Source organism: Zonotrichia albicollis, chromosome 19, assembly GCF_047830755.1.
Source record: "Zonotrichia albicollis isolate bZonAlb1 chromosome 19, bZonAlb1.hap1, whole genome shotgun sequence".
NCBI classification, from domain to species: domain Eukaryota; kingdom Metazoa; phylum Chordata; class Aves; order Passeriformes; family Passerellidae; genus Zonotrichia; species Zonotrichia albicollis.
In genome coordinates this window covers 10,850,510-10,864,086 of record NC_133837.1, presented here as the reverse complement: position 1 = coordinate 10,864,086, position 13,577 = coordinate 10,850,510, and the positions used below count along the sequence as shown (strand labels likewise).

Genomic DNA, 13,577 nt, shown 5'->3' with positions numbered 1-13,577 from the left:
CCTTGCAAGAAAATGTGTGATTTAGTGCCTTAATGCAATGTACAAAAGAGACTTCTGCTTACACATACACAGAGTCTACCATAAATATTAAGTAGGGTTTTTTTAGTTTGGCTTTTGAAATAAAACTTGCATGTTTTAGCTCCCTAATGGGGGGAATACTTGAATTCAAGACAGGGTCCAAGGGATGTTCAGCAAGCAGGAATGTGGGCAGTGACCCCACAGAACAGAATGGAGGGAAGCCTTGATCAATCTGAAACATTAATTTCTGTTTTCAAATCTTACTCAGAGGCCTTTCTCACCTGATGTACACCACAGGCAAAATCAGACCAGCCACTGTGACAACCACACACAATTTCCTTGCACCCTGAGCCTGAGTTTTTCCCTCCTTAAGAGCTCACCCTGTTTTTAAGGGATAAAATGCTTGGCCAGGCAGAACCATCCTTTCCAGAGTCTCTATTCCAGCAGAGGAAGGTCACCCTGCTCCTGGCTGGCTTTACCTCTGAAATCACCTGTGTTGGATCCTCAGGGCACCTTCCATCCCTGCTGGAGGTGCTGCCCAGCCCAGCATGCTCAGAGCAAAACTTTCCATCAAAGAACCCCAAAACACCCCACGCTCCTGCTGCGACTCTGCCATCCCATGGTCTGCATCTGTTTCTTCAACTCAAGTGATCCCCAGGTGATTTTTCCTCAGGGAAACTCTGCTCAGCTGACTTTGGGGTGATCCCTCCCCTGGTGCCCCGTGGAGCTGCTCTTCGTGCATCCCTTACCTTCCTCAAAGCCGCCTCTGTCTCCGCCGTGTGCCTCCTCTTCAGCTCTGCTATCACTTTCTCCATCTCCAGCTTCACGCTGTTCAGTGCTTCCTCCTTCTCTCGAGTTGCCCTCAGCTTCTCCTCGTCCCTCTGCAGGCTCAGGTCCAGCAGCTGATGGTTCCTCAGGTTGTTGGCCTGGATCAGCTCCTCCCTCAGCTTGCGGATTTGGCTCTCCAAGCCAGAGATCACCTGAGAGAAAGAGCAAACAGAGTGACAAACTCCAAACCCACAGCACAAAACCCACTTGGTTGGTGATAGGAATGCCCAACGGGTGGGAAGAATGATGGCAGAACTCCATGATATCAGAAGCCTAATTAATTACTTTATTATACTATATTATACTATAGCTATATTGTCAGAACCCAGGAATGATGGCAGAACTCCATGACATCAGAAGGCTAATTAATTACTTTATTATACTATATTATACTAAACTATATTGTTGGAACCCAGGAAATTCCTCTGGCTGCCCTGGAGGACTCTGCCCCAGGGGGCTCAGAGACCCTGGCCCAAAGCCCAAGAGCCCTGAGCCTTTGATCCTGACCCATGGAAAAAATTACCAACCGTATATGAGGATTTACAAGCCACAAAAATTTAAGCAGAATGATAGTGAATTCATCACAGGGTGAAAAATAGATTTTTGAGGTTTTTAGAATGGGGGCTCAGGGTCCCAAGATGGAGGAATTTGGGTGTGCCTTGTCCTTTTCCCTTCTTCTTCTTGGCCTCTATGTTCTGGGTGATGTTGGCACTTTTGGATTGGTTTAGAGTAGAAGCTCACTGTCTAACATAGGTGATAGGTATTGGGAAGTTATGGTAAATAGTGTACACATGGTTTTTAGTAAAAAAAGATAACACCAGTGTGCCTCAACCCAACCTGCCAGACGGACCTCAGCGGGTCAGAGAAAGAATTTTATAGATAAGAAACAATAAACAACCTTGAGAACAAGAATAGAAAAGTTCTGACTCCTTCTTCGACTGCTGGGCTGGGAAAAGAGACTTTTTCTAATGCATCTCTGACCGGCAGGGATTCCAAGATTATGTTACAAAGAATATTAAAGAATAGTATAAGATTCTAAAGAAACTCCTGATTGTCTCCCGACAGTTGTCTCAGCTTTGACTGACTGGCCAAGGAAACATGAAAGCCATGATTCCACCATCCTTTTCTTCATGTTTGGCTCTGTTGATTGAAGACTCTTCCAAATGGCTCCCCTGAGGGATGATGCAATTCCTGTCACCATGTTCCTGGTCCACCACCATCCTGCCTTTTCTTTGCAGGAATGAGAAGGAGCAGTGCAAAAACCACAGAGGAAACTGCTTTTAAAAGGGTTTGTGGAAAGGTACTATCAAGACATTAAATAATCTGCATTCTTTGTGCTAATATACATTAAAAATATTTCTTCTTTGTGAAATACATTTCTTCTTGATCTTTTGGCATCATGTTTTGCTTTTACTTGAACTTTTGGCACCACATTTCTGGTTTTGCTAGATTTTCTCCAACAAAGCCAAATGTACTACACTCATTTTTATTAATATTAGTTGGTGAATCACTATCCCTGTGTAAGAAACATTCAAGAACCAAATGTAATTTAATGTACACAGGCTCTACAAAACAAAACCAATAAAAATATTACTGCTCTGGAACAGAGAGATAACATCAAATTCAATTACTAAATTGAATCCCATTACCAAAATTCCTTCAGGTAAATGATCCTCCAACACATTCCACATGTGCACAAACACAGGAGCAGCACATGAGATAAGAATTGTTTTGATCATTCTTTTCTCTGCTTCTCTCACAGCTTCTCTGTTCAGAGGGCATGTGAATAGCACAGGTGTCCTCCAACACCTGGGCTAGGGGCAGACCCAGAGGATGCTCTCTCCCTTTTCCTGGCCCCTCTTCTTGCTCTTCCCTTTCTCTTCCTGCACACAGATAAATACAGCTCCCCCTGCCCACAGCACCGGTGAGATGGACCCTTTTGGAAGAGAAATAGAGTCTGTGGCATATAATCTACACATCCTACCCATGCCTTCTTTTTTATCCTTAAGAAATGACCTGCATCCTTCTAATGAGCTATCAGAGCATCATCAATCATTTATCAATCACAGCCTGCCCCCGATGGGAACACAAGGGGGAGGGATGGAAGTGACAGGAATAAAGCTGTGACACTCCTTGCTGAGTTTCATTGGTTTTTTCTTCAAAGGTCAGGATCAGGATTAAATGTGCAAGATGGTATTGCTTGTTTGGATTTAGATGTTTATTAGTTTTTATTTATATTATAGTCTCACAAGGTGTGAGTTTTAAAGTACTGTAACAAGTTAAAAATGGAGAAATATTTCTCTTTCTATAAGGCTTTTAAAGGATAAACTGTCTAATTAAGAAATGACACTGGTTTTTATTTTTATTCTAACAACTAACTACTTGTGCTCTGCAATGTGGACTTTTCTATCTAATTACACAACACTACTTGAAGTTATGGAGAAGAAGGTGAAGAAGAAGGTAAAGAAGGACTGCCTTCTGTCCTAAAATTTTTATCTCACTTTATATATAACACTATATTCTAAATCCTTAAACTCTAAGTTTTCTACTATGTGATATTATACACTTTTATTTAAACTACACACCTCTAATCTTTGTTCTATAATTTCATTTTGGAAGCCTTCTCTATGGCTTCATGTCAAATGCAGTGTTCTCTTGGGGGTCAGTGCCTGGCAGCACAGAAAGTCTCAAATTCTCAGTATCCAGGGTTCCAACAACTCCTAATTCCACAAAATTCCCTCTGCTACTTTACCTCAGGAGCAGATGCACATCTATGACTTCAGATTACATTTACAAACTCTCACAAGTTACTTTTCTAACTCCATTCCCTCTGTGGGTTCTTCACTGGGGTACAGGAGCATCACACCTGGGACAGAAAGCACTGAGCTTACAGCTAAGTGTGATGGATGGCACTGAAAGCACACCTATGTGTTCATTCACAAATGTAATTCTGAAAATGAGCACTTGCACTGCAAAACTCCCACAGAATTTCCCCCTTTTTCCTCCTTGTTTCACAAGAAACTTTGCCTGGCATTCTTTCACAGAGGATGCAACAATACTGAGAGCAGAAATTGATGTTCTACCAAGTGAGTGCAGGTGACTCAGCTCAAGCTTATTAAAGATTTCACAGGAAAATCTGAGGAAAAGCAGTGTATATTTAAAGTTCCCATTGTCCTGGAATGCCAGTTTCTCTCCAACTACTATTTTTCTTCTTCAGACATTTTTAATACACTGCCTGTACTCAGCCACACCATTTATTTGCAGCCTCTGAGAACCACATTAGTACAAAACTTTGAAAAGGAAACATTTGTTTCTGACCAAAGTTGGGACATGAATGACTATCAGATCTATTGCCTTGTACATTAATCTCTCAAGACAGATTCCTATAAATACTGTGATCTAAGAGAGAAAAAAAAAATCAAGGCTTGAAAGTTTGCCTATTTCTCAAGCTATTTGAACTATATGGTGTAATAAAAGACATCATCTCCCTTCAAACCTTCAGTTTGTCCTTCAGCTATCCCAGCTGTAACATGTATTAAATAATATCAACCATCTCAGAAACTTATTTGGTTTCCATGCTTTCTTAATTACTCACTGGCATTAGTCCCTACTATGTCAAAGGTAAGAGTGTGTGTATGGTGGGGAAGGAATGAGCACGTCATTTGTATACAGAACTCCACCACAGGCCACATATTTCAGCCCTATCAGCATTATCTCAAACATATGGTTCATATACTGTAATCTGTGCTAGATCCTTTCCTTCCTTTCCTGAGCTTTTCCTCTACACATGTTTAATTTCTTATTAAATCTGTATACAGACTAAAAACGCAAAGTAACTTTCAGTGTATAATTATAATCCACAATGTACTTTTATAATTCTTTCGGAAAATGATTTCATCTCCAGATCACAAGAACATGACAGCCTGCCTGGCTTTTCCTTAACCAAAGCAGCACTAACTCAATGAAGATAAGAGCTGCAATTGCTGATGGGTGATTTGGTCTGAGTTCCAAACTGACACAATGAGAATTTGGGGTTTTTAACAGCTGTCCCAGTGCAAGTCCTGCTTGAAACAGCCACAATTATCTTTTCATCTGTGAGAGTTCTTTTTGAAAGCTCACTCCCCTGCTCTCCTTTTTTCCCCTGCTATTTTAAAATAAAAAACTTCCTTTAATTACACCTCCAACGCACACACATAAGTGAAACTAAAAAATTACACTGCTCAGAAGTTCCCTAAAAAGTTTGTTAAAATATTTAGGCTAAGAAATCAGGGCTAACTTTTTATAAAACAAGGAAAATTCATTCACAAATGACACTACAAGCCAAAATAAAGACTGGGTGAATTCCTGTTACACCTTTTAAGCTTTACTTCCTTCTTTATTCAATGGTTCTCATACAAAGTCATTAGAAAATTAAACACAACCCAGTGTTTTCTGTAAGAAGTAACAGCTCTCAGCCTTCAGAGCCAAAACTGGGGACAGCTGAGAGTGAGCTGAATGTTATAGGTAAAGCAATGGTAATTAATATGCAAAGGAGCATTAATGTTGGACCTAATAGATGGCAAAAGCAGATTTGGTTCTATTAGGGAAGAAGAAAGGCTCTGAAGACGGGGTGATGGCAGCGAAACTAATATGATTAAAGGAGTCCCTTTGGAGCAACTTCACTGCCAGTAAGATGATGTTAAGAGACATCTAATCTCTCCAAAGTGACTGGAAAAAGCTTATATTGGGGATCACAGACACAGTTCTTGTCAATTACTTTCAAATAAGTCCAGTTCTCACAGCCAGATTAGTTTTTCCCATAAACAAAGTCAGTGGCAGAAGCAGCTTACGCCCAACTCAGCGCTGAGACAACTTGGTGTGACACGGATCTGTCCCCACTGCTGCAGGAAATGAATCCCAAACTTTCCAGCACTAAGGCTCTGCTATTCCACATGCCAGGTTTAATAAACTATTATTAGACTTAAATGCAGGCAAATTAGGGGAAAAAAAAAAAAAGCCCCAAGATGACTTAATTCTCAGTTGCGAAAAATCCGTGAAATATAAAACTTATGAGCAACTGTCTTTTCTAAACGATTCTGTGGGAAAATAAAAGCAGCAGTTACAAAATCTCACTTTTCAGGCTCCAGATCCAAAGGCAGGATGGTTTCTTTGTAACATTGAGTCCTCTTTCTCAGTCTTGGTTTCTCAAATTCTCCTCTGGCTGCCCCAAATCTCTGTTTGGGATCCAAATGGTTTGTATGGCCCAAACAAGAGTTTGAGTACAAGAGCTGCTGGTACAAAACCTCACCTTAAACACTCCATCTAAGCAAATTATTATTGTGCTAAATGAGGACTAAACATAAGAAATAAGGGCTGACAGCATGTAATAGAGCCAAAATATTACTGCCACTTGCTGCCTTTTCTGGATCAAAGTGTTGTAGTCTCTATTTTGGTGGTGTGGGTACGAGCACATGAAATAAGAGAGATCTGTATCTATTTTAGAAAGGATGCAGAAGTTTGTAGCAATTCCCAGGATGGCCGTGCCACAGGAACATGCCCCGAACAAGGAAGCATTTTGTAAAATGACCATTAATCCACATACAGGACAACAAATAGAAAGACAACACCAGCTTACACAGTTTCCCAAATGGAACAAAAATACACAAACTGTGTGACAGAGATTTCATAAAGGTTTATGTGACATGTTTGTATGTCCCTTAGATGAAGAAACTGCTGGCCAAGGTGGTGATTTCTATTTCTGTTTCAAAGAAATAACTTAGAATTCTAACTAAGAATATCTGTGCTCAAATAGTGTCATAAAAAGGGTGGGTCATAAGCCCACAGCAATTTGCCTGCAGGGAAAAAATAGACTTGAAAGAAAAAGAAGAAGGTTGGTCACTCACTTTGGCCTATTTAAAATGCCAATAAATGTACTGTGTGTTATTTGGAAGGAAAACATGTGCTCTTAATTTTCAAAAGTAAATTGCATAAGAAAATATAAAGTTGGCAAAAAGTTTAAATTAAAATCTGCTGCTGATGTCTGAAACTCTGCTCCACTTCCAGGCAACGGGGATGAGAAATGGACCCAATGACTACGGCCTAATTAAAAACAATAATAACACAAATTCCCTCTATTTTCCAGGAGCTGCTGCTTCACCCCCATGAAGCATTTCCTTGGAGGAGGTTCTGAGGAAGAGGCTGGAGCATGAGAGCACCTCCACCCTGACGGGGTGAGCACACAGAGCTCATCCTCCCCGTGCATTACGCACCAAACCACATCCACCCAGCACCACCAGTGCCCAGGGTGCCTGAAAGTCACCAAAACAAGGCAGAGCAGAGCTGGGATGAAATGCACTCCTGATTCATTCCCCGTGGCGCAGAGCTGGAGGCGCTGAGGTGCTGCTGCAGCAGATTCACAGTGAGTGATGAGGATGTGCCAGCAGATGAAGCTGCAGTAACCTCAGCGCTGTGCCCTGATGGGAGCACTGGGGCTGCTGGGACACAGCATCACTGTCAAACACCCCTGCCCTTCTCAAGGGGCTCCTGACAACTCCTCAAACTGAGTTTCAGGAGTTTTCTGTGCTGGGTTAACTTAGCTCCAGTCAGGGATGACTGCACAGGGCTCACTTTGCTGCGTTTAATTTTGCTGGCATGCAACATTTTAAAAAACCTACAACAAACCCCAGAACCTGCGAGCAGTAGCATGGACTAGGCTGGATGATCCCAAAGATCCTCTCTGGGATAATAACCTCAAATATCAGCCTGTAAGTCACAGCCCTATCTGAGCACAGATAAGCAGCTTCTGCTCTGCGTGCCAAGACCTTGTGAGCATTTCCTCCTTGGAGAAGAACAGTGGAGTGAGCAGGGTGTGCTGGGGAACATCAGCCGGGCCCTTCTGAAAGGGACATTTGTGCCTCTGTGCCTTGCCACTGCTGTGGGGTGGCAGTGAGGGATGAGGCATCCATAACATTTGTTATTGGGCACTGGATTATTTCTGAAAGGAGAGCAGCCCAGTCAAGGGAAAGGCAGGCTGCAATAAAAACAAATCTCACTCTGATGATGAAGAAGTAAAAGGAAAATAAGGAACACCCAGTGATTCAGTGGGGACAATGAGTCCCTTTTCAGCCATGAGCAGGGCATGTCCCAGGAGAGGGGCACGAAGTGTCCTGTCCCAGCCATGCACATTTACTGTAAAACATTCACTGTAAAGGGGATTATCTGCTCAAAGTGGGAATCTGAACCACTTCAGCTTTCTTGTGAGTAAACAAAGCTTTATCAAATGCTGGGGAACATCATACAAGTTTCTCCACCCTCACAAAAACAAGCAATGCATTTAACATAAAAGAAGTCTGAAAAATAAACAAATATTTGCAGCTCTAAGCTTAGAAAGAAGTGTAGCTGTAAGAACTTCAAATGTGTGTAATGTTGATTTTGTGTTTAGAACAAAATTGGTTTATATTAATGAGTTTTTCTACTGCAGCTTCTGCAAGGGACAACAATACTTCTCTTAACTGATCTTATTTTGGTTCGCAGGAACTATTCTCATGCTTTTTACTCTCTGTACCCTGCCAACCAAGGGCCAGGCACAGTCCTAATCTTTCTGACTTTTCTGTGCACAAATCATCTTACTGAGTCTGACTCACTGGTCCCACTATACCTGCTTTTCTCCATGCCAAAGGAATTCCAAGTGGCCAGTCCAGCCAGCTGCAGCTATTTGTGGCTCCTGTGTATTGTAGGAACTCAATCATGTCCATTTCAACAACTATATAAAATATATTTTCTATACCATGGCAATTTCAATTAAAACACATAAAGAATTTTTTAACCTTTTTCTCACGTGACTCCTAAAATCAGCAATTTGTCAATATATTATGAATACTTTAAAAAGATGAGATTTCATTTGCAAAGAAAACCAGTGGCACATTAGCACATGGGTAATGATGTGGCAGAGCACAAATTAGCAGGGATAAGTAATAAACAGCTATTTAGCTTTCACAGCACAATCTATTACACTGTCAGCTTTAAATGCCTTTTGGGTAAGAACACACAGCCCCATAAACGTGGGATTTAAGGGAGCAGATCAATGAAATGGTGTGAAATGAAGTGAAAATGAACAGCACTTCAGTGACCAGCAGGTTGGGCTCAGTTCCTGAGAGCGCTGATCATTCCAGGAGCATGGGGCTGTGCAAGCCCTTCCAGGGAAAAGATGGAAATTCACACCCCCACCATTATAAACAGTCCTGGGCAGTGGTCTGAGACTTCCTGGAAACACTAAAATATCAGCTTCAATACTCAGACATGCATTTTATTGTATGCTTATATAGTATTTTGTGCACACTGAAGTGTTCTCATTCTTGAGGGGTAAAAACTTATCTCCAGAATATTCTATTGCAGAGCTTAAAATGGAGCCATTTCATCCTATTTATATATATTTCTCTCTATATATCCTATATATGACTACATTGCAGTGATGGGGTGAAGTTATTAATATGTTCATAAGTGAAATGCTCCCAGTTTATAAATCAGGTTGGATATTATCACATTTGGGTTTTGGAGGAGAACTGGCACAAACCAAAGCTGCACTCAGTGACCTGCACCTGCACAGCACAAGGGAAGGGAAGCTCCTGAGGCTCAGATGAATATCCAGGGAATAAAGCTCAGTAAGAGCAGTGCAGGTGACACTAAGGGTGAATTGTGGCAGTTCAGCAGGGTCACATCTCATTCCCACATTCAGGATTTATGCAAAGGTCTATCAACTCCATCCCCACACAACCTCAACTCCTCTCACCTTTGCACATGCACCTCTGACACCTCTCTTGAAAACACCCCCAGGGATTTGTAAAGGGAGGTGTTGAGCTGCTAACTTACATATTCATTTCATTAATTTTAACAGCATTAAGCTGCTTTTAAAGGTCAAACCTCCTTGGTAAGATTCTTGGGCTATTCCAGCACTGTGCATGCTCTGAAAAATGCCTTTAACATTTATGAATCTGATAAAAGTTCATTCCTACTAATTGTAGGAATAATAAGAAAAGTTTATTCCTACTAATTCCTACTGGTTTATTCCTGCTTATCTTTTATCTACCAGGTCTCACTTTGGTGTGGGGACTGGTTTAACACCACCCCACCTGTACAGTGCTGCTGGAGGGAAACATCACCCACCTCTGGCATCCAAACCAACAATTCCTGCACTGAACATCATCCCAAGGAAGGTCCAGCACTCCTCAAGAAGAGATTCTACTTTTCAGCAAAGTATTTGCTCTGCCTTGTCTAATCCTGTTCAGCATTTCCTGAAACGCAGTGGAAGTGTTGACTCACTAAGAACAATAGTTACCTTCTGCTCAGCTCCACTTCCAATAAAATTAAGGAAAAATGAGTCTGCCTGTGCCATTCCTATAAATAAACACACTCAGGCAACAATGAACAGGCAATTTAACCCCTAAATGTTCACTGACTCTGCCAGGTATTTATGAACGCCGAAAAGAAACAAACAACACACCGGTATCAAAAAGCCAGCAGGGAAAAGTTACACTCAAAATATTGGCCTCACTCTGCTTTCTACATCTTAGAAAAAGGCAGCACATTTTTGAGGTCTGCTGTGACATGGCATTAAGCAAAACACAAATTTTGATGATTTTTTTTTTTTCCCCAAAAGAAGTGCACTAAAGTAGATCTGGACTTTCACAGAAGGCAGTCAGATGCCTAAATCCCAGTTAATGTAAATGGCACTTAAGCTACAAACTGGGCTTAAAAAAAAAAAAAATAAGAGGGGGGAAGAAAGAAAATCAGACATCCATTTGAACAGCTCCACAAAGAGCTTAAAATTAACAGAGCTTATTTCCATTTCTTAATTTACATAAGTCCATTTGATTCCAATTTAGTTAACAGCAGCTGGAAAGCAGAACTTCATCTAGGTTGGTTATTGTCACTGCCTTCCCAACAAAATGAGTTTAAGTTGAAGGGGAGAACCTTGAGCTTACACGTGTAACAAAACAATGCAGAGAACTGGAGAGCCAAAGGATTACTCACCAAGCTGAAATTGAGATAAATTAAATACATTTTCCATTTCACTGTTCTAAAACCTGTAACAGACTTGGCCCTCTTGCCTTGGAGACTGATCCAGAGCAGTTCCTCCTTCCCTGATTTACTGAATTTGCTTTCAAACAGATTAGTGAGACAAAAATTAAAAATTCCTCCTTCTTTCTCCTCTCCTTTTATCTGATGAAAGGAATGTTTACCTTTGTATTCTTCCTTGTACAAACAAAATGATTTGAATAAAACTGCTAAGGGACCTGCCAGGAAAGGACTCATTTCCTTCTGTCTTTCTACCCAGAATTTTAATGGAGACACTCAAATAGGCACATAACAACCTAAATAACTGAATTAATAGAACTTAAATATGATGGAGATAAGAAAACAAATCAGCCATAAATACCTGCTTAATGCAGTGATCCCCTAAAATAACTTGTGAAAGCAAAACATAAATAAAATGAAGAGTGGCTAAAAAAATAAATGAAAATCTACATGTAACACCAGGTTTTCTGCATTGTACAAATCACAACAATCCATCCCTAAATGATGATTGATGCAAATGACACCAAACATCTTCCCTGTTTTCCTTTATGAAAAACTCTAATGCTTTAATTTCTGTATTTCAGGATGTGAAAGGCAAATACTCCTCTCAGATGAATGTCAAGGATATGTTCAGTTCTGAAATAACATTGGAGTGAAGCTTGTTCTGAGAGTGAGGAAAAGCTGCTGATATTTAAGGAAGGATAGGAATTTCCTGTAAGGGAATCCAGAAATGGAGCCTAAAGATCTCTGCAGTGAACTGTCAATCTCAGAGCATTTTGTGTCCAGCATCCCATAAGTCAAAGCTTTTAAAAAACATTTGCATTTAAAATTTCCACACATTAAATTTAAAAGCATTAACATTTCCAGAACAATGTGTAATTCTGATTTAAATGCAGACATGATGTATTGCAGAATTAAGGATTACTACAGACATTCATCTCTTTGAGGCAGCAAAATTAAATGTATTGTAATTCCCAATTTGTCCCCAGAAGAGGAACACACTGCATTGTCTATGAGAATGTCTTTGCCTGTCAACTATTTCACTGTAAGCAAAAGAAGCAAAACAATCCCATGTCTCATAAAAACACCTAGAAAAGCATCATACACTTTTATTTTTGATGCATTTGTTGCTCAAAACTTCTGAATATTCCCAAGTTTTACCTCACACATCCTATAAAGGTTTTACAATGACTGCAACAGAAATAGCATCAGACACAAAACCTGCCAGGACAAATCATAGACAAGATGCAGATAAAAGCCTCAATAATCACCTGTCCATGCATAAAATATCTGCCACCTTTAATTTCTGAGGTTCACACTTGTAGAAAAGCCCATTTTGGACAGCAGCTCCCATTCATGGCTCTGCCAGGAGCATCTCCACAGGCACCTGAGGAGCTCTCCCAGCTCACACCTCTGTCCAAGCCCCTCTCACTGCCACTGAGGTGAAAACCAGAAAGTTTTCAGAACTCCAGCATAATTCACAGGAATGTCAACTAAGGAACCCAATGCTGTCATTGTCTGGGCCAACAAGAAGGATTTCAAAGCAGCGCCTGCCCTGCTCTGCTCTGTTTAGGATGCCAAGCAGCAGAAACCTCTCTCGTTCCTGATGTCAGCCAAGGTGACAGTCTTTAACCAAATGTGAGGTCCTTGTTCTCAGCCTCATGACTGGCAAGATGTGTGGGCAGGAATCCTGAAATCCAGCAGCTCCAGAAATAAAAGTTGCATCACTCACAGGTTTAGATTTGGAAGAAATAATCAGCTTCTGAGTGTATGGATCCCTCATTTGGGCAGGGCAGCAACAACAGCTGCAGCATTCCTGTTAGTCACTTGTGGTAAATTCTCATCCTCATGTTAGCTGCTCACACAAATCAGGTGAACAATTACACACACAGGCCCAACTTTTGGATTTCTCCTTTTCAAATCAATTTCTCATTGGAAGAAGCACATTCTGGCAGTCTGTGTCTAGAGACAATCCTGATATAAAGCACACAAATGTGTCACCTCCACCTGGAGAGGAAAATCCTAGAGAAGGTGGTTTTTAACCAGCTCAGGGGTTAGGCTGGCACTGAGGGCATCAGGTGATGGTCCTGTTGCACATTCTGGCAGTCTGTGTCTAGAAACAATCCTGATATAAAACACACAAATGTGTCATCTCCATCTGAAAAGGAAAACCCTAGAGAAGGTGGTGTTTAACCAGCTCAGGGGTTAGGCTGGCACTGAGGGTATCAGGTGATGGTCCCATTGCCACACACACCCAGCTGATGCTGGCTCAAGTCTCCCTCTCTGTATCTTCATCCCCAAGGGCTGGTTGCACAATTCCCACCATCTCCACAGTGGCTCTCCTGAGTTCAGAGCCCTTTTGGAAGCCTCCTGCTCCACAGCTACCAGCTCAGAAAGATGGCATCAATCACAGGATGATCTGCTCAAAATAAATGAAAACTCTGCCTAACATTTCTTCTCTTCAATTCGAGAGGGTTTTTGGCTCAGTATCTTCCTCTGGCACCTTTCTGTTGATCTCTGTCCTTTTCATCCTCCTCAGTTTGTCCTTGAATTCAGTTGATGCCTCTTCGTTTTCTGAATGACAAATAGGCCACTGCATCCTGGGGCAGGAATTTCTTCAGATTTATTTATGCAACTGTTTTGGATCTACTGTACTCTGAATAAATATTAATACACAG

The 13,577-nt window shown here is 41.2% G+C and overlaps 1 protein-coding gene across 5 annotated transcripts in view; it reads right to left on the bottom strand.

Moving 5' to 3' along the window:
• Positions 1–13,577, bottom strand: part of CEP112 (centrosomal protein 112) — a 199,014-nt gene that overhangs the window by 95,180 nt on the left and 90,257 nt on the right. For all 5 annotated transcript variants that reach the window (XM_074555134.1, XM_074555133.1, XM_074555132.1 and 2 more), the window contains exon 21: positions 768–998. In XM_074555134.1, the coding sequence (XP_074411235.1) occupies positions 768–998 (231 nt within the window). The remainder of the gene's footprint in view (positions 1–767; positions 999–13,577) is intronic.